Raw genomic sequence first — 27,945 nt, 5'->3', positions numbered from 1 at the left:
TCTCTCTCTCTCTCCCTCCCGCTCTCTCTCTCTCTCTCTCTCTCTCTCTCTCTCTCTCTCTCTCTCTCTCACACACACACACACACACACACACACTTTGGCATTAGGGTTTGAATTCTAGGCCTCGAGATCTCCCTTTCCACTCAAGAATGGTGCTCTACCACTTGTGCCACACCTCCACCTCTATCTTTTTGCTAGTTAATTAAAAGTAAGAGTCTCATGGATTTTCCTGCCTCGGCTGGTTTTGTCCCCTGATCCTCAGATCTAAGTCTCCTCAATAGCTAGGATTACAGGCTTTACATTGGTACCTGGCTTACTACTGACTTTGTTTCTCTCCATTAGAATGGAGGCTACTGACTCACCTACAGTAGACAACTGCTGTTGGACAGAAGTCCTTGTGCAGGAGGCCCCATGGTCAGACCTTGATGAGAGCTGCCTACTACCTCCTCCTAAGGGTTGGATGTCATCTCAGACTTTGTCTGATTGAGAAAGAGCTCCAGCCGCTTCAGTGGAGGGAGGTGGGCAGGGAGGGTGGAGGCCACAGTGCCATGTCCTTGAGTGTCTCCTTTCTGGGTGCCAGCCTGGGACCCAGTACTCAGCTCTATTTTGGTCACCAGTTGGCATGAATGGCTTTGCCATTCTGGACAAAGGTCCAGAATCTGCTGTAAGAATGGTAATTTGAGGAAACTTGGCCCCAGTCTGTGGGGCTTCGGTGTTCTTTGGGATGAGCCCAGTGCTGATATCATAGACTCAATTCCTCTCTGGACTGCGCACGGCCCTTGTCTCTGGGCGCTAGCTGCGGGAGGCTTGCAGGCTAATTTAGGGCACACTGAGCTTCTGTTTTCAGCCAGAGAATTAGAGAAAAGGGTGTCTTGAGATCCCTGCAGGTGGTAGAGATCTCTGCTTCCTGAGGCCTCCGGAATCACAGCTCAGTGTCTAGAGGTGCCAGGCCTCCGAGGGCTCCCTTGGCCTGTGTCCAGCCCAGGAGTCCTTAGAGGTGGTCATCTGCTCTGTGGACTTCAAGCCTCATTCCACTTTCCCTGGAAGGACCACACTGTGTAGCCAATGTCTGCTTCCCAGGTTGACTTCCACCCATGAAAAAGTAGAGCTGGACTCTGTCCTGATGAATGACCTTCAAGTGAACTCATTTCACCTTGAGACTCAAGCTTCCATTGAATGGGGGGGCAGAATTTTCCAGGGACCAATCAAGCACCTGTCAGGGTGGTGCAGAGGTCGGGCTCTGGGCCTGGAGCCTGGTTAACTAGGGGCTGCAGTGTATTCCAGTAGGAGCTCAGGCTCCAATCCCAGGCATTCCTGCGCTCCTTCCACTAGCTGCGTGGCCTCCAGCTTCTTCACCTCCCTGGGCCTCAGTCTTCCACATCTATGAAATGGTGTGTGTGTGCTGGTTGAACTCAGGGCCTGGGCGCTGTCCCTGAACTTTAATTGTTCAAGGCTGGTGTTCTACCACTTGAACCGCAGCTCCTTTTCTGACTTTTTGATGGTTTAATTGGAGATAAGAGTCTCATAGACTTTCCTGCCTAGGCTGGCTTTGAACCGCGATCCTCAGTTCTCAGGCTCCTGAGTAGTTAGGCGTGAGTCATGGCGCACGCGCAGAGCGACTTCTGTGGCGGAGGCGCAGTGACGTCACACGAAGGCGCCTCGGTTCCCCGGAGGGCGACTGGCTCTGCCGGGAGGGAAGCCAACGGTGGCGAGCACGACCCGTGTAGGCTGACTTGGGTGCTTGGGTTATGGCTTCAAGATGGCTCCCAGGCCGGGCTGCGCACGCTCGGCCTTTCTTGGCCATTAGGTCGGCTTGTTAGGAAGCGTTTTCTGCGGGCTGGGGGCGGGGGAGGCAGCTACAGCTCACGGTCAGCATCCGGGCCTTTGTGCGGTTGGGCAGAGCTCGGTGGCTGGACTGAGGCTGCGCAGTGAGACGCAGCTCGGGAGCTGAGCCCCAGGCGCATGCGCGCGTCCGGCTGCTGTCCAGCGCTGGGAGCAGACAAGATTCCCGTTCCTCCCACCTCCCGCCCCAGCTTTCCAAGCTAAGAGTGTGACAGCAGGGACAGAGGAGAGGCCTGCCTCCTGCCAAGAACGGAGAGGCCTACACAGGGCGGAGAGGCCCGCGGAGAGGTGCAGAGGCCTGTGGAGAGCGCAGAGGCCTATGGTAAGGAAGAAAAAGGATAAAAACCCCACTTGCCCAGTTGGAGGTTGCAGCTGCTCCTAGTTTGGAGGTAACCCAGGGCAGGGCAGTTGCAGACCAACGAATAAAACTCCTTTGTCACCTTTAATGGTGCCTCCGTGGATTTTCTTACTCTCAGGTCATTACAAGAGCAGAGCCATGTGATCCCCATGCTGGCCCCTGTCCCCTGTACTGCGCTCCTGGCCAGCCTGGGGCCAGCAAGGTGCAGGGCAGTCGGATCCACATCTGACCCTTGTTTCTCTTCCAGGCAGGTCTCGCTCCTTCCCTTGCACCCGAGTGAGTGCCGCGTCCTGCTTCCTTATGGGTCCCAACTCTGCATTCCTGCCCCACACTGCTGGCCCAGGCCACACAGCCACCTTGAAGTAAGTCCACTTTTCATCTATTTATAGAACTGTGTGGCCCTCAGACCCAGCGCCATGACAGCTGGCCTGGCAGCCACAGGAAACTTTCTTTTCCCTCTTCCCTTTTATTCTCAAAAGATTTAAAAGACATTATTCTCATAAGCAATATGCAAACTGAATCTCATTACAAAAGATGTTAGGAAGATATGGAAGAATGCATAGAATGAAATACTTGGATTCTTCTTTATTCAATTCTGACTGTTGGTTGGTTTCATTTCAATCATTTGTCATTGCATTTATGTACAACTGACATTATCTGTGTGCATACAAATATAATGAATATGTGCGTGTTATGAAGGGTCTAACTTCCCCCAAAAGGAAGTTTGGTCTTTGCCCTCGACTCTTGGAGGTATTCTTAGCCTGGTTTGTTAGTCTAACAATGTGATTTTGGATGAAGCACCAATAGAGTGATTTAGGGTGGGCTTTTTGAAAGGTCCTGCTGTCCCAATTGGCTTAGATATTAGACTTACGTGGGAAAAGCCCATCCATCCGTCTGTCCATCCATCTGTCCATCCATCCTTCTTGTGTATATAATGGGAGCCCAATAAACATTGTGAACACTGAGAGCACCCTGTGGCTGATACTCTGCATATTTTCATGTGAGGATGTTAGGAGGGTCAAGTCCAGGCATTCTTAAGGAGAGAATGATGGGATCCTAAGAGACTTTCATTTGAGATTTTACCTTTATTCTGTCCCATCAATTTCTTCTCCTGGCTGATGTGTTTATATATTCTTTTTTGGTGCTGGCCCTGGGGCTGGAACTCAGAGCCTGGGTGCTGTCCCTGAGTTTTTGTGCTTAAGGATAGTATTCCACTAAACTACTCAGAAAAAGCCAGAAGTGGCATAGTGGCTCAAGTGGTAGACTGCTAGCCTTGAGCACAAAGAGGCTCAGGGACAGCGCTCAGGCCCTAAGGTCGAGTCCTGCTTTCAGCTCCCACTGTCCATGGGCTCTATTCATCTCTGTGTCTCCAACACCAATGAGTAGGTGTTAAATGAACAGGCACAAGGCCTTTACATATGCCATTAACATGAGCATCTTTAACCATTGTTTCTTCCCTCTTTGCTGACTCAGTTTCTTGGCCCCTCAGATCCCAGTTCTACAGTCACGTTTCCAGGGCACCTCTCTTGAGATTCCTAAGTTCAGTCTCTCCTCTATAAACCTCCCATTTCTAGCCTCACAGTGGCTGTCATCCGTTGGCTTGTGAGAATATTTTTCTGAGGCTCATCTCTACAGTAAAGGCAGTGGTCATTATTCTTTGGGGCATACTGTGCCCCTGGATTCAGACATTAAAATCTTGTCTCTGAGAAGTGGGGATGACAGGGAAACTGAGTCAGGCTGGGAGGCAGAGGGATCACATCAATCTCATAAAATATACAGATGGATGGGAGACTGGGTTGAGGGACAGAGAGAACGAAATCTGGCAGAGCAAGTCAATGCGAGAAAGTTGGCAGAAGTTAAAGAACGCCCACGGAGACCAGGCTGTGCAGAGCCCTGGGTCTCTGGTCCCAGCAGATAATGACACAGTCCTTAGAAGGAAAATAATTTGAGGGCTGAGAATACTTAGAGAGACCATAAAAGGGAGATAAAATCTGGCCAAAAGACTTATTTTGCTCACTGAACATTCAGTTGGCAACACATGAAACTTGAGTGATTTCCCATAAAAGTGCTGCGTTGGTTGCAGATCTGTGTGCCCAGGTCCCAGGTACCATGTGGCACCTGCTGGTTGAGAATCACTGGCCTTGAACTCCCTTCCTCCCACCTGCCTTGACTCACAGCTGAGTTGAATCCTGGGTGGATGAGATCTTCAAGGCCCAGGAGGTTGTGTTTTAGGGTACAATGAAACAAGTCTTTGTCAGAAACTCAGGTCACTCTGTGGGTAGGGTGGATGGTACGGGGACTTTCTGCCCTGAGGATCTGTACTGGGTAGGAATCTGATTAGGGCTCATTAGCATTTATGCATTTACTTGCCTGCTGCAGCGTTCCAGGTCATGTGGGTCAATCGAGGTCCCCAAACCCCTGCTGTGGTGTAAAGAATTCCAGAAAGTCGTATGTGGAATCCACTTAACTTTTATTGATAACGTTTCTCATGCCACAAAGTTATTTATTAGGACTCAAACTCGACTTTAAGAGGCAAGGAGTGAGAGTTGAGATTCCCACTGCCCCCCTGGGGGAGCCCCACACACCCTCCAAAGTGCACATCTCACTGCTACGTGATTGGCTGACTCACAACTGCATTCTGGGAAATTCCTCCCAGCACTCTCCTCGCAGGATACCTCAGGCGCCTTTAGTTGATTGTGGCTGGGAGACCACAGCACATAAATCAATCCTAAGAGTTGTTAGGACGTTTCTGGTTCTGAAGCTACAGCCTCTCAAGGATCCACCGTCACTCAACCTACTATATATATTCTCCCAGGAATCGCTGTTTATGTTGCTTACTGCCTGTTATCTTGGCCCCTTAGCACACCTCGGCTTCGTGGTGGGTCCAGGGCACTGTGGCTGGGTGGGTAGCCCTTCAGGAGCGCCTGGACTTGCTGCAGGTGGGACACAGGAGCTGGCCCTTGGTGACGATGTAGGCCCGGCCACTCAGCAGCTGCTCACAGCCCTCGCAGACGAAGTGTTTCCGGTGCCAAGCCAGGTCCTCCACGCGCTGAAAGTCCTCCGAGAAGATGATCTGGGCAGGGGACAGAGGAGGTGTTCAACCTGGGCTCTTTCCTAGGCAGAGAATCTATAGGACAGACCATGGCAGGGCCCCTCATTGCATCACATCGCGTCGCTTGCTTTTGACCTTTGAAAGCTAGCTCAGCAGTGGGACTGGAACCGGAGGCTGGCTGTGTATTTGCTGAGCATCCTGGTTGGATCGTAGCCTCTCTGATGGAAAAACTACCTGTCTCGCTGGGCAGGGTTTAGCCTCACATCTGTGAAATCTAGAGGCCAGTTGTGTTCTGAGAGGGGTGCACATGCCTGGAGTGACCCCAGAACACAGCTTAATGCCCCAGCCTCCACATCTCTAATGGGAGCCACGGGGTTTCTGTGCACTGGGTTGTGCGACTGCAGGGTTCCAGTGCTAGCAGTGGGGACCACAGCCACCTGTGCAGGATGAACAGCCGACTTTGTCCCCAGTGTCACCTGCACACAGTGTCAGTGTGAGGTGTAAGTGGCGCGTCGCACCGTCATGGAGCCAGCTCCTGACCCGGCGTGAGCCCTTTGTGAACCGTGGCACAGAGCGGGCCTGACTGCGCTGCCCCTCGCCCCGGTGTCTTTCCTGGAGCTCTGAGATGAGGTCTTGCCACGAACTATGCTGTCCTGTCGTGTGTGCTCTTCCTACCTGAAAGCTGGGGTTATGGGCATGTGCCACCATGCCCAGTTCTTTCCCCTTAAAATTACTGAATAAAAGGGCTGTGTGATAAGAGGATTGTGGGTGTTAGCTTCAAACAGAGACAGTGAGTAGAGGTGGCCATTGCTCGGGCTTCATGAAGCAGCCCCTCATAAGGTGAGCCTCCACGGGACCCCACAGCCCTTCGCAGCACAGCGACTTTTGTCTGTTCCCCGAGGTGGCCCTGACCCTTCTCTAGGACATTCTGCTGTAGTGGTCTCCTGCCTCTGTGCAAGACCATTCCCGTGCCAGTCCTTCCATGTACTACCTTGCTCCCCCACAGCTGCCCAGGGCCAGGTTCCCCACCTGCCCACTGCAGAGTAGGACCACTGAGGCACAGAAGGATTGGCTGTCCACCTCTTGCCACAGCCCATAATACTCTCCCCCAGCGTTCACTGTACAAAGAGCCAGACACCAGGGCATGATGTGTCTGGCCCAGAGAGGGTCACCCCACTGTGCCAGTGAAAAAGTAGAGGCTGGGGCCTCCGGTGAGGCTGCCTCAGTTTCCTGATCTGAGGAAAGTGGTCCACAGAGCCCTAGGCCTGGACCCAGCTGCACAGCCCTTGGGCCGCACGGCCCCTGGGTCTCACCCCATCGCACGGAGAGCCGCACGGCCCCTGGGTCTCACCTCATCGCAGCCGGAGCAGCGGGGCCGCAGGCTCTCGCAGTAGTGGCGGCCGCACCAGGGCGCCCCGTCCTTCCAGAAGTAGATGAGGTCCACCAGCGGCTCGGAGCACTTGACGCAGGCAAAACAGGTGGGGTGCCACTGCTTGTCGTAGCCGGCCCTGTCCGCGTACACCACGGGGCTGTCGGCAGGGGCCACGCCCCGGCAGAGCTCACAGACCTGCCAGGCCAGAGGGTGCGAGGGAGTCAGGAGGCCATGGGGATGTGGGTTCCAGTCCCACCTCCAGCCTCTCTGCCTCCTGTGTGACTTTGGGCAGGTTAACAGACCTCTTTGCTCCTCAGTTCTGTGTATCGAGGGAGCTATGTAGACTGTGTCACAGGGTGTTTAACCAAATGGATTCTCACACTGGTTGGTTTTAGGATTCTCTGTGACCTCAGAACTTTTGTGGCTGGGCGCTGGTGGCTCAGCCTGTCATCCTAGCGACTCATCCTAGCTACTGAGGATCGTGGTTCAAAGCCAGCCCTGGCAGGAACGTCCATGAGATTCTTATCTCCAAGTGAATCACAGCAAGAAGCCAGAAGTGGCTCTGTGGCTCAAGTGGTAGAGGGCTAGCCTTGAGCAAAAAAGCTCAGGGTCAGCACCCAGGCCCTGAGTTCAAGCCCCATGACTTACCAAGAAAGAATTTTTCTTGAGACTCCCTACATTTTATTGTTCAAAATGGGCAGGAGCAATTAATATTAACCATAAGAGGAACTAAGTCTAAGAAAAACTAAAATATTATATCATTTACAAAGGATACCAGGAAACTTAAATGTTAAGGAATAGGAGAGGTGGCATACGGCTGTAGCCAGGGATTTAGGAGATGGGAGATTCAGAGGATTGTAGTTCAAGGCCAGCCTGGACAAAAAACTAGGGAGACCCTCTCTCAACAGACAAGCTGGGCATGGTGGCTGTGTAGTGCCTGCCTAGCAAGTGGTAGGCCCTGAGTTCAAAGCCAAATGCTGCCAAAAGGCTGTATGTTAATATGCTTCCTAGAATAATACATTTAGTGAAGGAGAATTTAACCAACTGTGTCATCATTTTGTAGATGTGTTTAGATGACCGTCTTTGGCTAGCTGGATTCACATGGGCCCTTCTGGACCCTGTCTTCCCAATCCTGTTTCTTTGGTGGAAATACTGGAAGGAAGTCTGTCTTTGCAAAGTTGGAAAAGAAAAGTAGTCCTCCTCAGTAACTCTGTCTCTTTCTCTGATATCATATCACAATTTCACAAGGGCAGTTCCTTAAAATTTTGTCAGTGGCCATGTAGAAAGCGAAGACCCAACCAGCAGTAAGCAGTCAGCCTTCTGTGTCCATTCCCTGAGGGCCCGATTGTCATCATGCACTTGGAATGGATAATGAAGGACTATGCCATGCTGTCCCGGGACCTTTGCACTTGCTGTTCAAGAGGCCTGGTGTACTCTCCTACTCTTGTTTGCCTGGGGAGTTCTCTCCCTGCTCAGATCTCAGACTTGAAGATCTTTCAGTGTAAGAAAGCTGCTCGGAGCCCTTCCAGGGGCAATGAGCTCTGTGTTAACATGTCTCCCCTTTCCCTTCGGCTGGGTATTGTTTTGCCATGTAGACAGGGGGGTATTCACTAAGAGTCTGTTATAAAGTGGAACTGGAATACCCCAGAGGCCTGTGTGTTGAGTCTGGTCCCTGGCCTGTGATGCTAGTGGGGCTGTTGGGATCTTTAAGGGGAGGGACTAGGTGATTTCATGGGTGTGACCGCAGGGCGGATTCTGGGACCCAGGTCTCCTCCTGGATCTCTGTGCTTCCTGGCCACCACAAGGTGGGTGTTTGGCTCCAGTACCCCATCTCCATGGCCTGCTGCATCCGCCAGGCCCTGGGGACAAGCAGCCAAAGAGCCACCAACTGCGCGTCTAACAAACCCTTTCTCTTCATAATAAGTTGGCCTCTCGGGTAGTCATAGTGTCAGAAAGCTGGCTGACACAGTGTCAACAGGGAGAGAGGAATAGATGCGGACAGTGGTGACAATTAGAGAAAGAAAGCCAGGAGACAGAGGAAGTCCCTGCCATGGCGGTGCTCCAGCGCGGGCGTCCACCTCTGTGTGACGTTAGTCACAAGAACCTCTCTGCCTCCTCAAACAGGAATCCTGACACCTGCAACCACACAGGCCTGGAGTGCGGAGTAAAGGAGACAGTGGGGCCCCTGGGCTTTTGGAGGGTGTGGTGGGGGATTGCCGAAGTCCCCTGTCCCTCCTCTGATCGCATAGGCAGGCGGGGACAGCTAGACTGCTGCCGCGACGTCACGGTGTGAGGTCGTCCTACACATGAGCTCTACTCCTTCCCACCTCAGTCTCTCCCAGGGAGTCCATTCATGTGCTTCATTCTTGCAGGCCCAGTCACACTCCATCTCTAGCGTAGGGCCTCTTCTGTCTTCTTTCTGGTCCTGTCTCCTCTGAGATCCTGGGTCTCAGCCCTGAGCCCCCCTGGCGAGCTTGGAGAGCATCCATCCCCCTCTTCTTTTGAATGCCTGAGGCTGTAGGTCCGGGATGGGCCGCAAGAATTTGCAAGGTCCCAGAGCACATGGATGTGCCTCAAACCTTGAGACCGCTGTGACAGACTGCTAGAAAACGATCTGACGCATAAGCCCAGAAAAAAAGAGTCTTTTCACCTCCTTGGCTCCGTTCCTCAGAGGCCAATTTGAGTTCTTGGAAAGCTCAAGCTCCGTCTTTGAATAGCTCAATGTGGCCATTCCCAGGCCTTTCTTCTTTTGTTAAGGAGGCCACAGAGGCAGAAAGTATTTCTTTGGGATTTAGGTAAAAGGCAGAAGAAAAGAATTTATTCCTGGCCTCTTGGGTGGTTCTTGTTCAAGCTCCCAAGTATGTAAAAATCAGAGCTGGCCCCAGAGCGTGCTTCCAACATTTCCCAGATAAGCGTGTATACTCTCCTGTGGAGAGATGAAGTGGGGTTGATCCTCCTAGACTGATGACAGCGAGGTGTCTCCCTGTGCCAGCAGACAGTGTTGTCCCATTTCTGTTTTCCCGGTACTCGGTTCTTCATTAGAAGAGTCAAAACAAAAGATGTTTCGAATATCCCATGTATGGGGCCTCTGCAGTTGTGAACCCTCTGAGAAGATGGAGGAGCTGGTTAGATTCTGCTGAGCCCAGCGGGGCTGCTCAAAGCACGCGGTCAGATGCTTGGACACTCTTCCAGTGAGCAGAGATTTTCATTCCTTCTCCCTGGACTTAGCGACTTGACTATGGATCAAAACAGGGCTGGAGTAATGACTTGAGAGGTAGTCATGAAGGCAACACAATGTTCCTCCATCTGCAGTGGGCAGTGTCCCGATCAACCCATCAGAAGTCAGAAATGTCGCAAGTCAACAGTGCACCATCCGGTTGATGGTGGCTCATGCTTAGGAGGCTGAGATGTGAGGATCCTGGTTCAAAGCCAGCTCAGGCAGGGAAGTCCATGAGGCTCTTTATCTCCAGTTAACACCAGGAAACTGGAAGTGGAGCTGTGGCTCAAAGTGGGAGAGCACTAGGCTTGAATACGAAAGCTCAGGGACAGGACCCAGGCCCCGAGGTTAAGCCCCACAACCAATGTGAAGAAAAACAAAAAAAAACAACGCATCAGCAACACATGACCCAGGTAGCAATGCTGTGTACCAAGGGGTCGTGGGGCCTGACTGAGAGCTTCATTCTAGCTTCAAGACAAAACCCTCCTATGGCTAGGCCAGGGAAAGCCCAGCATTCACCTTCTGCCATCACACTTCAGTCTCCACTGAGTCACATCATTTTCCCATTGGGAAATCAGAGCATTGTAAGGGGAGTGGTGGAGCGGTGGAGACAGACGGTTGGTGTAGCTTGGCCCTGGTCTGGCTCTCTCACTCCCCAGGGTGGTGGTCAGGCAAAGGAGAAGTTGTAGCATCCTGCTGCTTCCACGCCAGGGTGATGGTGGAAAGACAGTCCCTGCTCATCCACACCCAGCCCAGCTGGATGTAGGTGTCTCAGCTACTGTAGGTAAGGCTGAGTGGATGGAACTGTCCCCCATAAACCAGTGTGCTGATATATGAATAAAGCAGACATACTGGCCTGGGTGTGGTGGCACATACTTGCCATCCCAGCTATACCAGTGGCCTAGGTAGAAGGATTGTAGCTCAAGGACGAGGAAAAAATGTGAGATCCTATGAAAATAGGAGCAGAATAACAAGCAAAAAAGGCTGAAGGCATGGTTCAAGTGGTAGAGCACCTACCTGCCCAGCAAGAATGAGGCCCTGAGTTCAAGCCCTAGTCCTACCATCACAAAATAACAACAACAACAACAACAGCAACAAAAGACATTGTTGCCTTTGGCTCTCTGCCTTGGAATGTCTGGATAGGCTCATCAGGTAACAAGAAGTTCAATGGTGAAGTGTGGAATTATAAAGGACGCTGGAAGGGCAGCAAGAAGACACAGCGTTTCCGGCAGCATCATGGTTAGGGCAGTGGCCCGAGAGCCAGCCTGTGAGGACAGCCCTGCAGGAAGAGCTGCAGCATGGGGAAGCCAGCCTCTGCTCTTGCGAGAAGCCCCACCCCGGGGCCTGCCGGAGGCCTTGTCCTCATCGCACTGTTTTCTTCTGGAAGGCTCTGATCCAAGGCTACCTAGTCTAAACCCAGAGAGCCTGGTGGAACTCTCATCACGCCACCCCAGTAAATATTAACACAAGGCCCCAAATTGAGGCGCTGGCCTCCAAGATAAACACTCAACAATTTATTTATAAACAGCAGCTCCTCATTTCCTCTTATGGTGATTATTCCCTGTCTTTGCTTTATAGCCTCCTGCATCCAGAGGTTTATTTTTTCCTTTTTTTTTTTTTTTTTTTTTTTTCTGTTCTGGACTAACTCTTGCTAGTCCCGTGTTTCTGATGCTCCTTGTGGTGGAGAAGGAGCAGGCTGGTTGTGCGGTCGCGGGGGTCACGTGCCGTGGGACGCCGTTTGCACTACGGCCTCATCACTGGGGAACCTCTGGGCCAGTCCTCTGCAGCCGTGAGCGTCAGTGTTTAACAAGTGGCTCATAGGGCATGCTTCCTGCATGGCCGTCACCACTGCTCACTCGCCCTTTCTCAGGCTGCTCCCGGGGGCAGGTGGGCAGCTGTGGGCTCTTTGGCAAGGCAGGTAAGATGTTGGGCATCTCTCACTGGATCGTCCTAGCTTGAGTGGTGAGGTGGGAGTGTGGCAGGAAAGCTAGTCTTGTGGGAAAGGACATTACTCTGGACTTGTCCTCAGGTCCAGCTTTGGTAACCACAAGATCAAGGACTGGTTTCTTGCTGGGTAGAGAAAGATCTGAAATGCCTTCTCTTCTATGGCAGTGGCTTGTACGATGCCTAGAGCTTCACAAGTGCGTAGGGGGTGGTGGGGGAGGGGAGTGGGGGGGCGGGAGGGTTAGATTCCATGTGCAGTTGGAATACTCTTATTTTTTCTTTCAACTAAAACAAACGTTGCTTCTAGTCCGCTGAGTTGATACACTATGTGCTGAGGGACTGTACCCTGCAAATGAACTTTGCTAAGAACCTCTCAACTGCCTCGTCTGTGAAAAATGATGCAATAGATCTGTGTGGGAAAATAACATGCAAAATCTCTGGCACAGCACCTGGTACAATCCAGGGGATGAACTGTCACCATTACCATTGCCACCATCACCAACATCATCACAACCATCACCACTACTACCACCAGCAAGATTATCATCACCATTCCTCACATCATCACTGTCATTACTGTCACCACCATCATCATCATCATTACCACCATCACCAGTATCATTAATATCACCATCATCCTTGTCACATCACCGATATCCTCATCACCAAAATCACTTAACATCATCACATCACCAACAGCATAATACCATCATCACCATCACTATTACCTTTATCAACTTCATCATTACTATCATTGTCTAGCCTACACTGACAAAACAAAATCTATTAAACCAAAGTAATTCATTAACAAGCTAGAACTATTTCTGATTCTTCTAGCTCAAGAGTCTGAAAATTGCATCTATCTAGGGACTAACCCTGTGTACCACTATGTTTGTCAATAAAGCTTTATTAGAGCATAGCCACCATCATCTTTTTGGATATTGCCCACAGCAGCTAAGTGTTACAAGAGCTGAGCAGAGCTGAGCTAACAAGTATGGTAGGGCCCACAAAGCCTTAAATACTCCCCTGTCTGCCCTTCACAAAAAATACTTTGCCAGCCCCTTTTTAGTCAGTGGAATATCACGTAGCCCACCGGAAGGAAGAGAATGCTTGTGAAGGTTTGATGGCAACATGGGAAAGTATTCAGAGTAGAAAAAGTGGGCTAAAGGGATTTTTTTTGGAAAAAGAAATCTTGGATGTCATTAAAATTTCTCCACTTGGAGGGAGGGAGATGGATGCTGAGAAGCTTGGTTACCATGGTGATTTTTTCAGGCTGCTTCCAGGGAGAGAAGCAGGAGGTGAGCCCAGGGACTCCTCAGCTGAGCAGCTCCAGGTTTGTCCCCGTGCCCTGTACCCTCTCCTCCTCAGTTCAGACAGAAGTGGCGCACTAAAAGGCTGGTGATTTCAGGTCCCCAAATGGGGCCGGCAGGAAAGCCAGCCAGCCAGCCAGCCTGCCTCTGCCCAGCCCACAAGCCAAACATCTGCTTGGACAGAGACTTGGACATACTCTGCCCACAAATATGTCCCTCCTGGGGCTGGTTTTGGGCTGAGCTGCTAGCTGCTGTAAGTTTCCATCTCAGAGGCAGCCCTGTGGCTGAGGGTGGGAGGGAGGCCCCCCAGGCCCTCCCTTGCATTTTTGTGGAGAGATGGGGAAAGGTTAGCCAGGCTTGGCTCTGGGGTCCTGGTTGGGTACACTTGGGACTGCGGGAGCAGCACATCCTCGCCCCTTTGTATTTGCTCCCCTGGGTTTGGTACTGTCTGGGGGTGGTTTCTTGGCTGAGGAAGTGTGTGAGTAGAAAGGGACATGGGGTGGGGGTGGGGCCTCTGGCGAGAATTAAAGACTACTGAGTGGAGCAAGGAGTGCATTAAACGCTGCACCCGGCTGCCATCCCTGTCTCTAGTTACAAGTATGGGGCAGAGGAAGGGCGGAAATGCCTGGGTGAAGTGAGCACACCCAGGAGTTCTGTGGACTTCATTTCCAAGCAAGCGTCCAGCAAGCTCACAGGCAGGATAGTATGCTCACTGGGGGACAGGGGCCTCGACCTGACTGCTGGGGGCACAGCTCCCTAAACCCAGAGCCATGATGGTTGGAGCTGGGGTGCAGGGGAAAGCACTGCTCTCATAGGATACAGAAGGGGCACCCATATTCTTTGTGAGTTCCACTGATGGGGTCACTCACCCCTGCAAATTCCAGTGTACATGCATACAGCCTGTATGGCCGCACTTGCTGGCGTGAACCTTGGGGCAGCGACCCCTGGGTGGGAGTTAGGGCCCCACTACCTGTCAGCAAGCTGGGCCTCAAGCTCCACATCTGTGAAAAGGGTACGACACCCTGAGGTATGTCATTATTGTTGGATAGGCTCAAAGACACGGAGACCCTGTGCAGGGCCTGCTAGACAGCAAATCTGTACATACAAGGTGGGGCAGGGGAGGGAAGGAGGGAGTCACAGAGACTTCAAGAGGTTAGCGATCTCTAGTATTTATGTTTGCAGCATAGATAGTGCATGCGCGTGCGCGCGCACACACACACGCACACACGCACGCATGCATGCACGCACGCACGCACGCACGCACACACACAGGCAGTATTGGGGTTTTAAACTTAGTCGGCCCGTGACCACTGTAGCCATAGCTTCAGCTCTCTTTTTGCCTTAATTTTCAGGGTCTCGTGTTTTCTGCTGGGAGTAAGAGCGGCAGCCTGACTCTGATCCTCTTACCTGTGCCTCCTTCATAGCTGACATTACAGATGTGGAACACTATGCTCAACTTGTTGGTTGAAATAGAGTCTCAGTAATTTTTTTTTCCTCAGCTGATCTGAAACTTCTGTCCTTCCATCTCCTCCTCCCCAGTAGCTGGCATTATGGATGTGTGTCACTGTGCCTAGCCAATGTGCTGACACTTGTTTCCAACTGTCAACTAGGAGCAAGCAAGGATGATGGGTGGGGAGGATAAAAGGCAGAGGGGCACTGGGGCCAAGAATTGGTGACCATCGGCTGGCCACGGTGCCAGTCCCAGCTTCTTTTGGCATCTGTGGGTAGTTCAAGAGATGCCAGCCCACAGAGCTCTCCTAATACTGCCCCTGCCCATCGCCCTTAAGGTCACATCCTAACTCCATTGTTTTCGCTAACACAAGGACAGTGTCCTGTGCCTGCTGGGCTCCGTGGGGCTTAGCAGGCAGTGCCAGCTGGTCAGAACTCAGTTAACCAGTGGATAGTCAGTGTTGCTCTCCAGGGACGAGTGTCTCCTGCCCATTCTAGTATCTGGTTCCTCTGGAGCACCATGTGAGCATGCTCAGGGGACTCCAAGGGCATGGGGACTCCCAGGGGGCTCCTTGGGAATGCAGGGCTTTCTTTTGTGTGTGCTTGCTCTGGGAGGGGTCACACGCAGGCCTCCCTCTGAAAGCCCACAGGCCTGCATGGCTCCCAGAGGGTCTTTCCAGGGCAGCCCAGAGCCTCCTTCTTCCTTGCAGCTTGGGGCTTGCCCCTGGCTCAGCCCCGATGCCCTTTGAGCTGGGTGTTCTGCTGCCTCCCCTGGACCCTGAACCTTTCAAGAGCTCCACCTTGCACTGCTTTCCACTCAGCAGGGCCTGAGTGAGGAAACGAGCAGACAGTTCCTGCTGAATGCATGAGGGAACGCGGCCCTGCGTGGACAGCCTGCCCAGGGTGGGGGGCATTCAGCCAGACTGGACATGTGGGGACCACTCACGTATTCCACATCCTTGGATGGGTCGCCCAGGCTGCCGTTGCTGGTCGGGGCGGTGGTGTCTGCGCCCTCCGGCTTTTCCTGTGCCTTTCCCTCTTCCTTGGGCAAGCCGCCCTGCCCGGGGAGGGCCACCTCGCCCACCCCGAGGGCCTCGCTCTTGTACTGCTTGACAAACTCCTCCATGGCCTTCAGCTCGTTCTCCAAAAGTCCACGGCAGCGAGAGGGGTCCTGGTCATAGATGGGGAGCTGGTGCATAAGCTGGCGCCGGCGGTACAGGGCACCCTCCGTGCCTGTCACTGGCTGCTTCTCCTTGGGGATGAGCTCCATGTACTGCAGGCCCTGGGGAGGCCGGAGAGGTGGGGGCGGGGAGAGACATGTCAGGTGGACGGACTCTGATCAGAGAAGCAGCAACAGACTCTGCTTAAAATGCAAAATGAGCATCTCTCATTGTGACCAGCAACAGAACATAGACGCCCCCCCCCCACACACAGCACCCTTTTAAACTGAATGTAGTTGTTTTTACAAATCCCCAAAGCATTATCTAACTGTGCTAGGTGTTCTGTCATCTCAGCCATGCAGAAGGCATAAATAGGAGGATCGTGGTCCAGGCTGTTCAAGGCCCTACATGAAAAATCATTAAGGCAGACAAGGCTGGGGTGTGTGGCTCAGGTGGTACAGGGCAGTGTCCTGAGCTCAAACCCCAGTATTGCCAAAAGGAAATTCCTGTCCATTGTCACCAATAAGAAAATGCATGCATAGTTTAGCATGAGTGTGGAGACTTTGTGTGTCTTACCCTTAGTGGTGGGCCCAGGCCGTGAGTCAGAGTTCACCACTCCCGCACACATGGGCCGCCAGCCTTCTCCCTGTGTGTGCTGTACAGGACTATGAAACACTCAGCCTTGTTGGCTCATGAAATGGCTTGACAAGAACTTTGTATTTATCTCTCTGGGCTTTTCCTGTGTGTATGTATTAAAAGTTATTTGAATGCCATTTTCTTTATGTGTGTGAGAATATATGCATGTTCATCATTTCAAATGTTCATTTCTATAAGAATTGCAGTAACCTGTGCTCATGCTGTGGCACAGAGTGTGTGTGTGTGTGTGTGTGTGTGTGTGTGTGTGTGTGTGTGTGTGTGTGTGTGTGTTTGTGTGGTGCTGTTCCTGGAGATTGAACTCAGGGACTGGGTGCTGTCCTTGAGCTTATGTGCTCAGAGATGGTGCTCTACCACCTGAGCCACAGCTCTACTTCTGGTTTTTAGATGGTTAATTGGAGATAAGAGTCTCATGGACTTTCCTTCCTGAGCTGTCATCAAACCGTGATCCTAGGTCTGCGCCTCTGAGTAGCTAGGATTACAGGCCTGAGCACCAGCACCCAGCAAGTGGCTGCTGCTCTCTCTCTCTCTCTCTTAAGGAATCATTATTGTAAAGATGATGTACAGAAGGGCTACAGTTTCATAGGTCAGGTAATGAGTACATTTCATTTTGGACAATGTCACTTCTTCCCTTGCTTTCTCCCAACTTTTCCCTCTGTCTCCACCCACAAGTTGTGTAGTTCATTTCCAACATAGTATCCTGTTGGTAGCACTACTGCATTTGTTCACCCTCTGTCCCTCCATTTCTGTGTCCCCCTCCCTATACTCTCCTAAGACAGATAAATGAACAAACATGACAGAAAGAAAAGACAACAAAAACAGCAACAAAGAAAACCTCTTCTTGGGTACCATTTGCTGGACAGTTGCTAACTGATGAAACTCTCATAGAGTGCAGTGACAGCAGGAATACAAGGCCGCCGCCCTGGCACAGCTTGAGCCCTCCTGGGGCAGGGACGCATTTTTATTGGTCCCACGGTTGGCATGTTTTGTCTCTGTCTCTGTCCTTCACGTGGAAAGCCTCTGCTCTCCCTGTTCTTGCAGGAGCACTGCAGGCTTTGCCCACACACTGTCCCCAGCCACCAAGCATCCAGCCCAGAGTTCAAGCCCCATGAGCGACCCCCCAGAATGCAGATTCCCAGGTACCATTACCCCTAGTTCAGGAGTGTGCTGGGGTCCAGAAAGTGTATGAGTCACTGTTGTGGGAGACTAGCTGCAACTTTACTGAAATTACACTGGTGAGGAAAAAACATGCACAGATAAATCAGTGAGGACTCTCAGCACTTGAAGACCGGTGAATGAGCCTTGGATTCTTCCAGTTTTCTTTGGGGGTGCCTGCTGTGTGAGTGCTCTACCACAGAACCATGCCCCCTCTCCAGTGTTGCAGGGGAGGGGCTGGGTGAGCGTCCCATGGTATAATTTAAGTCCATGATCCTTTCAGATTGTTTGGCTTTGAAACATGCATCTTGTTCCCTTCAAAATGGAATATTTTCACTTCTCTTACCCCATGGGCAAGACACCTAATTAAAGGGGAAAAAGTCAATCTAGTTTAAAATTGCTTTTTCTTATAAAAGAATAATTAGTTCACTACAAGGCATAAGGCATTTCATGGTTTATTGCCTTTAAAATATGCAAAGGCCCTTTCTAAGAGTAGAACTGACAAAAATCTCAAGTCAATAACATTTCCACATGGTAGATATGACCTGTAATTAAGTATTAATATGTTCACAGATACTGTCTGATTTTTGCCTTCTTTTTTCTTTTGAGAGTACAAATATTTCCTTTGGTGGGCTCAAAAGATAGGGAGATTGTGGGCAAATAAAGGGCTAAGCCACAATCCGAGAAATAGAGGAATTTACTTATCCTGGATGATGGTTTCAGTCTGACCCTGACTCTGACCTTGTCCCTCATCAACAGGTCATCTGGCTCTGTTGTCCAGGGGGCTGCTGCCATGTTTGTCCTCTGGGAACCCATTCGGCCAAATCTTATCACTCAGGTCTGGACTCATTTGAAATGGTGGGAATCAATATGGTAATTCATACTGAAATTCATAATGAGTAGTCCCCGTTGTCTGGTAGTAGAGATGTAGTCAGGGAGTACAGATGCTGCAGTTTGTATGTTGACTAGCCCCCAAAGGCTCATGTGTCTATTTGAAGGCCTGGTTCCTGGAGTGGTGCCACTGGGAGGCGATGGAGCCTTTAAGAGGTGGGGCCTAATGGGAGGAAGTTAGATAACTGGGAGAACCAGGAGTTCCTGGCCACCCGCACATTCTCTTTGACTTCCTGGCTAAGGTGAGTGCTGTTGCTCAGCATTGTGCTCCCACCATGCCGTGATAGCTTTTTCCAGATGTCACAAAGCAATAGGTCTGTCTATCTGGATCTATTTCCCCTTCATGAGGCGTGATCTCACTTGATCCTCTTACACCACCAACTTGGACTGACAGTCTGCAATGGAGTCAAAGGCCATGGCAGATTCACAGAGGAAGCAGGGCAGCTCCCGGATGCCAGCTGCCTGGCCCATCTGGGCCTTCCTTCCTGGCTATGCCTTAGCATGCTGGTAGCTGTCTCCATGGTGGGCAGTATGAAACTGCAGGTGGGTTCTGGCCCAACTCTGTCCCTTTGCTGAGTCCAGAGAACCTAGTTTTAACTAGGCCTGCAGGGAGGCTTACTGGGTAGGGGGAAGCCTGAAAAAGAACCGCCATCCCAGGTTCTCCTGTGACACTGGAGGCTCAGACCATGCAGGGGGCAGCACCAGGAGTGGGCTGTGACCAAAGAGGACAGGGAACGGGCAGCCAGAGGCCATGGGTGGCAAAGACACCCACACACCCGTCGCCTACATACTGCCCTGAGCCTCACCTGCTCCAGACATCCAAGGAGGGGTTTTGGAAAAATGGCTACAGGAGCTTTGCTTTCCTGGCAGAGTGGGCCTTGAGTGTGGCACACACCACATTCACTTAGAGGGTATCAGGCTGGTTTAGCTCAGGGAGAAAATCCTTCCTTCTGACCAGGCTGATTAAATCACTTCTGATTTCAGTGACTCAAGATTGCTGGGCACAGCCTGCGTTTGGATCACCTGCTGTGTTCAGGGTTCGCTCCCCAGGGCTGCACAGGAGGCGGGCCCTGAGGCACCCCATGGGAACTGGGGGCACAGCTAGTGTGGGACAAAGACAGCTTTGAACCTAGCAGCTTTCTACTGACCCACTTTGCCATATTCCCCATGGGAACTCACATATTTTGGAAACCTCTCTACCACTATCTTTCAGAGACTCATATGTCCCCCTCTCAGCTGCCCAGGGCTCAGCTTGCTAAATGAATGCTGTACTACATCCCAGAGGCCTCCCTGGCCAAGCCCGCTGGTCACCAAGCACACAGTGTCTTTCCCTGCCCCAGGCCGCCCCTGTCTGTGGCTGCAGATGGGTTCCTGGCAGAGGTCTGGAGAAAGGGAGATTTCCTGCCAGGGATCCAGCGTTCCTCTTGCACCCCACAGCCGGCTCTGGCTGATGGCATCCCTCTGCTTTGCCACAGACAGACCCGTCCACCTTCCCCAGGTGTGAGCTGCCATGCCTCTGCTTGGCTAGCTGGCCTGACACTCTGGCCATCACTCCCTCTCACAATTAGGGCAGACATCACTAATCAACCCATGATGCTATGTCAGGATCCCTTAGAACACTCATCAACTAGTGCAGACTAGGGAGGGAACCAACAGGTGGAGGGGTGGGGCTGAGTGGCTGCCTGGTGCTGCTCTAGCTCAGGAAGCTGGCTAAGGTCCTGTTCCCCAGCCATGAGTAAGATGCATTTTGTCAGACCAGCCGGGAGGACTGGGAAGAGAGGAGGTATGGTGACACCAGTGCTGCCTGGTCACCTCCCTGCATGGCCTCTCTTTGCTCCCCTATAAAATGGGCTGGAATATGCTTGGTGCGGGGGGTGGACAGAGCCTCATGAGGCAAGCACACAGAACGCTTGGAGGCTGGCTCTTAGCTTGTCTCCCTCGTGCCTCCCCCCAAATTCTGCTTGGATATCTAAGACATGCTCAGCCTCCCCCCACCCCCATTCTCAGAAGCCGTCTTGCACTCTGGCCTGCCTCCCCTCTGATCTGCCAGTCCTGGAATCTTGTTCAGGAGGAACCTAGATGTTTGGAGGCAGAGAGGCCCAAGTTCAGAGTCTGGCTTTGCACTTAAACCATTAGTGGGGCATTTAGCTAGTTCCACCCTCTGTCAGCCTCAGTTTCCCTCTCTGTAGATGAGTGTCATAACTACATCCCTACCAAGGCTGGGGAATTAGAAGAGGCTGTGGCAGGCTCTTGGCACAGTGGCTGACATATGGTAGGTAAGTACCGGATAAGGAGGCACAGTTTGGCTCATCCTTACCAGCTTGAGAGACTTAAAGCTTTCTCTGGCCTTCTTGCCATCTGGGAGACTGACAGACAGCAAGACTCTGTCCCTTGTCCAAACTACAATCAGGCCTGTCCACATGGTAATTAACACAAAGCTGGGCAAGCGAACAGGACGGGAGAGCCAGCCAGTCTCAGAAGTGTGACCGGGCAGGCGGAGAGCTGCGAGGCGGACAGAGGAGTTCTTTGTAGCCATGTGGTTTTATGAGGCAGCATTAATCACCACGCCGCAATGCGATGCCTTCCCCTGATTAGACCAGGCCAAGTGCTGGGGGTTTTCACCGGTCAGTTCCCCAGCCATTCCTGACGCCGACAGTCGTTTTTTATGGCCTATGTGCTTTCTTTGCACTTATGCTGTGCAGAGCCCTCGGAGGCTGCTCCAGATGGGGCTGCGACCCGGCCCGGCTCATGACCACCTGGCCTGTGGTCCATATGGCCACTGCGCCGTGGCCTGGGATCTCCTCAGTGTTGCAAACCAGCAAAGGCAAACGAACCATCTCCACTTCCTGACACACAAGGCAGCTCCCTCTCTCAGGGCGGTGGTACCCACAGAAGCTGCAGTGTTGTTCTTTTGTGTTTTGTAGCTGGATACTTCTGGCTCACCCCTGTAGTCCTAGCTATTCAGCAGTCTGGGAGCTGAGGATCACAATTCAAAGCCAGCCTGGGCAGGAAAGTCTATGAGACTCTTTTCTCCAATTACTAACCCCCTCAAAAAACTGGATGTGGAGCTACAGGTCAAGTAGTAGAGTATTAGCCTTGAGTAAAAAGAAGCTCAGGGACAATACCCTGGCCCTGAGTTCAGGTCCCAGAGCTAGCACACAACACCCTGGCCCTGAGTTCAGGTCCCAGAGCTAGCACACAACACACACACACACACACACACACACACACACACACACACACACACACACACACACACACACACACACACACACACACACACACACACACACACACACACACACACACACACACACACGCTTCATGCTTTTCATAACACAGTTCAATCCAATCAAAACAATGCTTTGCCTCAATTCACTTCTTCTAGGAGCCCTTTTCCCCCTTAGATGACATCGCAGAGCTGTTCTCGGCCCAGTGCTCTGGTGGGGAGTCATCTGTTCTTACCACTTGCTGCATGATGGCTCCTGGCTGGAAGGCAGTACACTCTACATGAGAAGTGAAAATCTCAGTGGTGGGGAGAATACTTGGAGAATTTGGGGCGATCCACGTTCTCCTAGTCAGGAGTGAGATGCCAACAGGGAACAGCAGGTGTCCCTGTATTCTAGCTGGAAGGGACAGAGTTCCCAGTACATATGAACTCTGCATTAGAGTTCATACGAACACCTCTACCCACCCACTTGATGGATGAGAAATACTGAGGCCAGCCATTCTTCACTCCAGCAGTCTTCTAAACTCACAGCCCTGGCTGTCATTTTTGTAACTCTGTCCTCTCTCCCTTAAAACCGAAGTTCAGGCATCTGTGACTCAGCTAACACCTTTGAGGTCAGGAAGACAATCACTGGGCAGGAAGGAGCTGTCTTACCAGTTTCTGGGTGACGCCAGGGGGCGCCCACTCATAGGTGATGGTGTCGAAGGTGGGATCTTTGCCCGTGGCAATGGGGTTGGTCATGATCATGCGGTTTCTCTTGTAAATTCGGATGCCATCTCCACCTTTCACCCGGGCAGTGAGGGTGGAATACTTGGAGTCCATCAGCAAGCGGCCGATTTTCCGGTCATCTTCCAGGTCGGAGCTCAAACAGTGGTCCTCTTGGCTGCATTTGCATGATTTGCATATTTTCCTGGGGAGAAAGGGATAGAGAACAGGTAAGATCAACTTCCAGGATTGGGAGGCAGAGTCTCCCCAACTAGCATCCTTCTGGAAAGCAAGGACAAAGTTTTTATTAACGTGTAAAGGCTGGCAGCAGACAAAGGAGGCCTCCATGAGCTATCTGTGTTTCTTACAATCTCTCTCAGTGCCCATCTTTCTGTCTGTCTGTCTTTCAGGAGAGAATGTAGGATGTGAATGTTGTTTGAGGTACTTGCAGTCCAAATTGTCAGTTAAGTAAAAAATCAAAAGGAACTGGGTGCCAGTGGTTCATGCCTGTAATCCTAGCTACCTAGGAGGCTGAGGATCGTAGTTCAACTCTAGCCTGAGGAAGGAAAGTCTGTGAGACTCTTATGTCTAACTAACTACTAAAAAAAAGCCAGAAGTGGCACTGTAGCTCAAGTGGTAGAGTGCTAGCTTTGAGCAAAAAAGCTCAGGGACAGTTTCCAGGCGGACCTGTGCGTGGGCATGCACGTGTGGACACACACACACACACACACACACACACACACACACACACACACACACACGCACGCACGCACATTTCCTCCAGTGGTCATCATGGCAACATTCATTACAGATGCTCTAAAGAGAATATGTGGCTCAAGTCAGAACCTGGCCTGTAGCCTACTTCTGATAAATGAAGTTTTATTGGGATCTAGCCATCCATACATGTTCATTTACTCATTTTCTGTAGTTGCTCTGGGGCTAGAATGACACATTTGAATAATTACAAATGGATCATTTGGGTCACAAAGCCTAAGATCTTTTACTGTCTAGCTCTTAAAAATAATGTTTGCTAACTACCTGTTCTAAGAGTTCTTAGAATTATCTCCCAAGATTCACAAGCCTTGAGGCTTCTTTGGAACTGTTTTGTAGTCAACTGTGTGAAAACCTAGAGGAAATTTTCTTTAAGACAGTTGCAGACGAGGCCCAGAAGGAAGAAGGCAGGGGACTGAGGGAAGTCCATGAGCTAGAAAAATTCATCTTCTTCGGGAAGGTTTTGTGCAGAGCTGAGTGAAGGAAATGAGTCTGGGAACTTGGGGGGAAGGCTCAGATCCACTTGAAAGCTTGATGCTGCTCTCTGACAATGGAAAGCACACATTCGCTTCCATCCTGATGCACAGGCTCAGAAAGCCTGAGAGTTGCAAGGTGTGAGCGGAAACGTCCTCTCTTCTCCTGGTGGGTGGGCTGTGCACACAGGCCTGCTGTGCTGTGCTGTGCTGTGCTGGGCTGTGCTGAGCCTCAGAGGCTCCTGGGTGGGCAACTTCAGAGCTTGTGATGTGAGCTGAGCAACTGCGCAGTAGGGAAGGCCTCCATAGGAGACGCTTTGCCCTTTTCCATTCTACACCCGGAGGACGAATGCACTTCTGTGTATATCCCAGTCACTGCGTTGGGGGCCAGCCGAGGTATCTCTTGCTGGCCTGCCTCAGAAGCTTCGCCACCAAGCCCAGTCTGTCCCCTGGGGTGTGGCCAAGTTGGGAGGGGCCTGAGTGTCACTATGAGGAACAAAGGTGTCCCTGGCATTGAGTAGGCAGAAGCCAGGCATGGTGCTGATCACCCCACAGCAAAGCATGATCATGCCCCAAATGTCAGTAATGCCAGGGCTGGGGGCCCTCATTTGATGGGTATAGAGCCCTGGGGCCATGTGTGAGGAGTGGGCTTTCAGCCAGGGTGACTGAGGGGGAGAAAAAAATCACACAGAAAATGTAAGGTAAAGCAGGACAGGGCTGGACCATAACAGAACAGTGTGCTTCTGCTGGGCTCGACCAGCTACCCAGGAGGTTAGTAGGTGCTACAGAAAAAGGCTGCGTCTCCTTGGTCCTGAGTTTGGAATACAGTGGGTATAAAAAGGGTCCACATCTCCCTCTCTCTTCAGGGTGCAGCTGCTCCTGTCTGTAACGATGGAGCATGCACCAGCACCAGCATGTCAAGCGTTATTGAGATGCTTGGAGTCCAAGTTCACATTCAGTCAGTAGGCTGCAACGCGAGAAGTGTTAAATCAGCCCCACAAAAGAGAAAACACCTGAAGCTTGCTGCAGGGCAGAAATGAGAAGTCCTCTGGGCCTCATAAGAAGGAATTGCTTGGTGTGCAGACTTGAGGCATTTTATAAATGATCTAGGAGCCAGGCATGGAAGTGGGGGGGGGTGTAGGGGAGGGCTTTGGAAGGGAGTGGAGAGAGAGGAGGAAGGACACAAGCGAGCACAGAGTGCTGGTCCTCCAGGTCCTGTGTGACCCTCCGACCTCCCCATCCCTGTTGCACAGGGAACTGGATGAGGAAGCCACCCTTTGCGGTCTGGGTTAATCTTAGAATGCGAATGGAGCTGCTGGGAATGCAACACACTTGGAAGTGAAGAATGCTAGGGACATGCTGATGAGATGCTCTTTGCCACAGTATCTGTGTCATTCTCCCATTCACCTGCACGCATCAGGCTGCCAGGCCTGCCTGCTGCTGGGATTTTCTGAGACCAGGAAGACACCCTTCTTGTCCCACCTTAACTCCGTCCAGGCACCCAGGTAGTAAGGGGACACAGGTGCCTCCCGAAAGAGCCTCAGTGGTGTGCAGATGGCCACTTCTGCTGCCTTTGCCAACCACCTGGGATGGTGTCACTCCCTGAATACATAGAAGTCAAGGGACTTTTCTTCCCACCCAGGTTGGCTGCTCATGGAAAGACCTGTCAAGCAGGTGATAGGACAACTGGAGCAAGGGGATATTTGACCGCATTTCTCCCTTAAGGGATATAGGTGTTTTAGCACGGGCTTGGTGGCCTCCACCTTGAAAAGGCTTATGAGGTGCTAAGCAACTCTTTCCATCTTTGTTCCCCAAGGACTTTTTCCTTATTCCAGACTTGGGCCAGGCAGGAGAGCCTTCCCTCTAGAGCCTGCCTTTTCCCGCAATGCAGAGCAAACCTGAGCAATCCTGGCTGGCCGAGAGAATGACCCAGCTCCCCAGCAAGGACAGCCAAGAAATGAAGGCAGGACAAGTCTTCTCCTCCCTCCCTCCCTGCTCTCCCCCCCCCCAAAGTCTGTTACCTCCATGAATGTGGCTCAAAGCCCGAACACGTCCCCTTGCATCTCAAGCAAGCCACACTTCGTGCTGATTGCTGCTGGCCCAGGGACATCTAGAGAAGGAGGCAGAAAAAAGGGTGTTTTCCTTCCAAATATCTTGGATCAGAGATAGGTGACTTCTAAGACTTGGCAGCTGGGCAGAGGGACCGTGGGTACACAGGACTGGTGAGCACCAAGCCATCCTTGTTTACCAGAGAAAGTCAGCCAGGAATGGGGCCACAGGACAGCGAGTGTCTCTGGTGGGGTCCGGCCTCCTGGACAGCCTTCAGGCTTGTCACAAAATGCCCAGGGCTGGTTGGAAAAGAGTGAGGCTTTTCCTCCACCCTCCTCCACTCCCCGATCCACTTGTCTCTGCAATGGAATCTTCCAGCTACAGTCTCCCCTCTCCCTCATTTACTTGATTTATTGGTAGGATGGGATTGAACCAAAGCTCGGGCACAAACAAATGTGCATACTGTCATGTGTTTATGGCCAGCGCATTACAAGCATCGGTATTTTGCTAACTCATTTGAAATCTCCTTTGGAAGGAGAACAATGCATAAGGCAAGCTTTTTATATTATTATCATTATTATCCATTACGAGCCAAAGGTAACAGAAGTGCTTTGCGCTGCTTTGGCTGCTGTGTTTGGATCCATAGGGCCCTCGGATGGGGTCACGCCAGCAGCAGCCCTGGAAGCTTGCCAGAAACGCAGACACTTGGACCCGACCCCAGCCTATTGGCTTCAGAGTCAGTACTCCAGTAAAAATTCCCAGAGATGTGTATTCCCTAGGTGTCCTGTGTGTGTGTGGGGTGGTTTGGCGGAGGTGACTGGGGGGGGTGTATGCCTATGTATCTTGCTTTGATTAGAAGCAGGGTTCCATCAGCTGCTATTGTAAATGGGTATGCTCCTTATTCAGCAAAGGAATTAAATTTATCATTTATTTTGCATCAATTATGCATTGGGCATAGGAGCTATCACCAAAGACTCCGGTGCCCCAAAGGGATGCACAGTTTTGGGGATGCACCTACTACTAGACTTTAGCAGTGGGAGGATGAGGAAGCTGCTGGTCCTTGACTTTGGAGGCTGAGATACCTGGGCTGCATACAGCTTACTGGTTGTATGACCTTGAACAGGCTGAGTCTCACTTTCCTTTCCTGCCAAATGGGCACAGAGCCATTTTATAGAAAGTTCCAGAGCACATTAGACACAAGAGATGGCCATAATTTTGCATATAGTCTACAGAGTCATAGAAGGTGTTAATAAACCTGCATGAGGCCAGACATGGTGGTGCACACCTACAGTTTCAGCACTTAAGAGGCTGAGGCATGAGCATCAACAGTTCATGACCAGATTAAGCTATATTATGAGACTCTGTCCAAAAACAAAACAAAACAAAATAAAAAAGCAAGAAAAATTAAACACATATGGGAGAGCCAGGGAGACTTTTTAAAGGTGACGACTTTGGACTTGGCCTGTGCAGGAAAGGGAGAGAAAGAGATATCTAGCAGAAGGAAGAGAATACACGAAGCCCAAGTATAGTCCTGTCTACCCAAGAAGTGGAGATTGGGGAATTTAAGTCCAAGGCCAGCCCAGGCCAAAAAAAATGTTCATGACCGTCTTAACCAATGGTTGTGTTGCCGTGGTATGCATCTGTTATCCTAGATATGGGAGAAAGCCCAAATGGGAAGATTGCAGTCCAGGCTGGCCCAGACATAAAAGAAGACCTTATCTTGACAATACTCAATACAAGAAGGTATTGACGGGATGGCTCATACATGCCTGCCTGGCAGGGATGTGGCCCTGAGTTCAATCCCCAGTGTAACCCCAAAGAGGCAGCAAAACAAGTCGTGTTACCTGTGAACCTGTCCTCATTGTCAACTTTCAGACTTTAGAGAGATAGTTACCCTGCATAACACCTTTCTTCCATCCCTAAATCTTCCCCCATTAAAGCCTCACTCTGGCCTTCTTGCTGGGTGACCAGTGTGTACATCTCCTGGCACTCATCTGTTTTGTATATACCCAGTGCCACAGGAAGTCACTGTTCACTGTGTCTAATCAGTGCTTGATCCTTTCAGGTTCAGTGTGTGAGTGAAGGCGACCAACCCCTGACTCATGGGCATAGGCTGGGGAGTTTGCATTTACAGCCATTACGTTTCTCCCTAAAGCCACTGGCAGCTCCGCTCAACCCCTTGGATCCTACTGGTTGAAATAGAGTGATCTTTCCCCACTTAGTAGTTGAGTGATTCCAAGTTTATTTCAGGTGGTACTTAGTGGATGACTAAGGTCTTGCTGTTGGAGCATGTCAGATATACCCAGGGGCCTGG

At 51.4% G+C, this 27,945-nt stretch overlaps 1 protein-coding gene and 1 long non-coding RNA gene across 2 annotated transcripts in view; one reads left to right on the top strand and one right to left on the bottom strand.

The window, feature by feature from the left end:
• The first annotated feature begins 1,907 nt into the window (after positions 1-1,907).
• Positions 1,908-27,945, top strand: part of LOC138840884 (uncharacterized) — a 206,609-nt gene continuing 180,571 nt past the window's right edge. Inside the window, exons 1-2 of the long non-coding RNA XR_011376256.1 lie at positions 1,908-2,164; positions 2,448-2,562. This is a non-coding gene — a long non-coding RNA (uncharacterized lncRNA). The remainder of the gene's footprint in view (positions 2,165-2,447; positions 2,563-27,945) is intronic.
• LOC138840883 (LIM and cysteine-rich domains protein 1) overlaps positions 4,649-27,945 on the bottom strand; it is a 50,213-nt gene continuing 26,916 nt past the window's right edge. Inside the window, exons 2-6 of the mRNA XM_070041275.1 lie at positions 25,604-25,692; positions 22,288-22,543; positions 15,491-15,826; positions 6,604-6,819; positions 4,649-5,273 (exon numbers count right to left, since the gene is read on the bottom strand). Coding sequence (XP_069897376.1) covers positions 5,115-5,273; positions 6,604-6,819; positions 15,491-15,826; positions 22,288-22,543; positions 25,604-25,692 — 1,056 coding nt within the window. The 3' untranslated portion in view covers positions 4,649-5,114. The remainder of the gene's footprint in view (positions 5,274-6,603; positions 6,820-15,490; positions 15,827-22,287; positions 22,544-25,603; positions 25,693-27,945) is intronic.

Source organism: Dipodomys merriami, unplaced genomic scaffold (assembly GCF_024711535.1).
Source record: "Dipodomys merriami isolate MVZ:Mamm:240054 unplaced genomic scaffold, mDipMer1.0.p SCAF_305, whole genome shotgun sequence".
Taxonomy (NCBI): Eukaryota; Metazoa; Chordata; class Mammalia; order Rodentia; family Heteromyidae; genus Dipodomys; species Dipodomys merriami.
The sequence above is the reverse complement of the archived record's forward strand: the minus strand, read 5'-3'. Positions and strand labels throughout refer to the sequence as shown.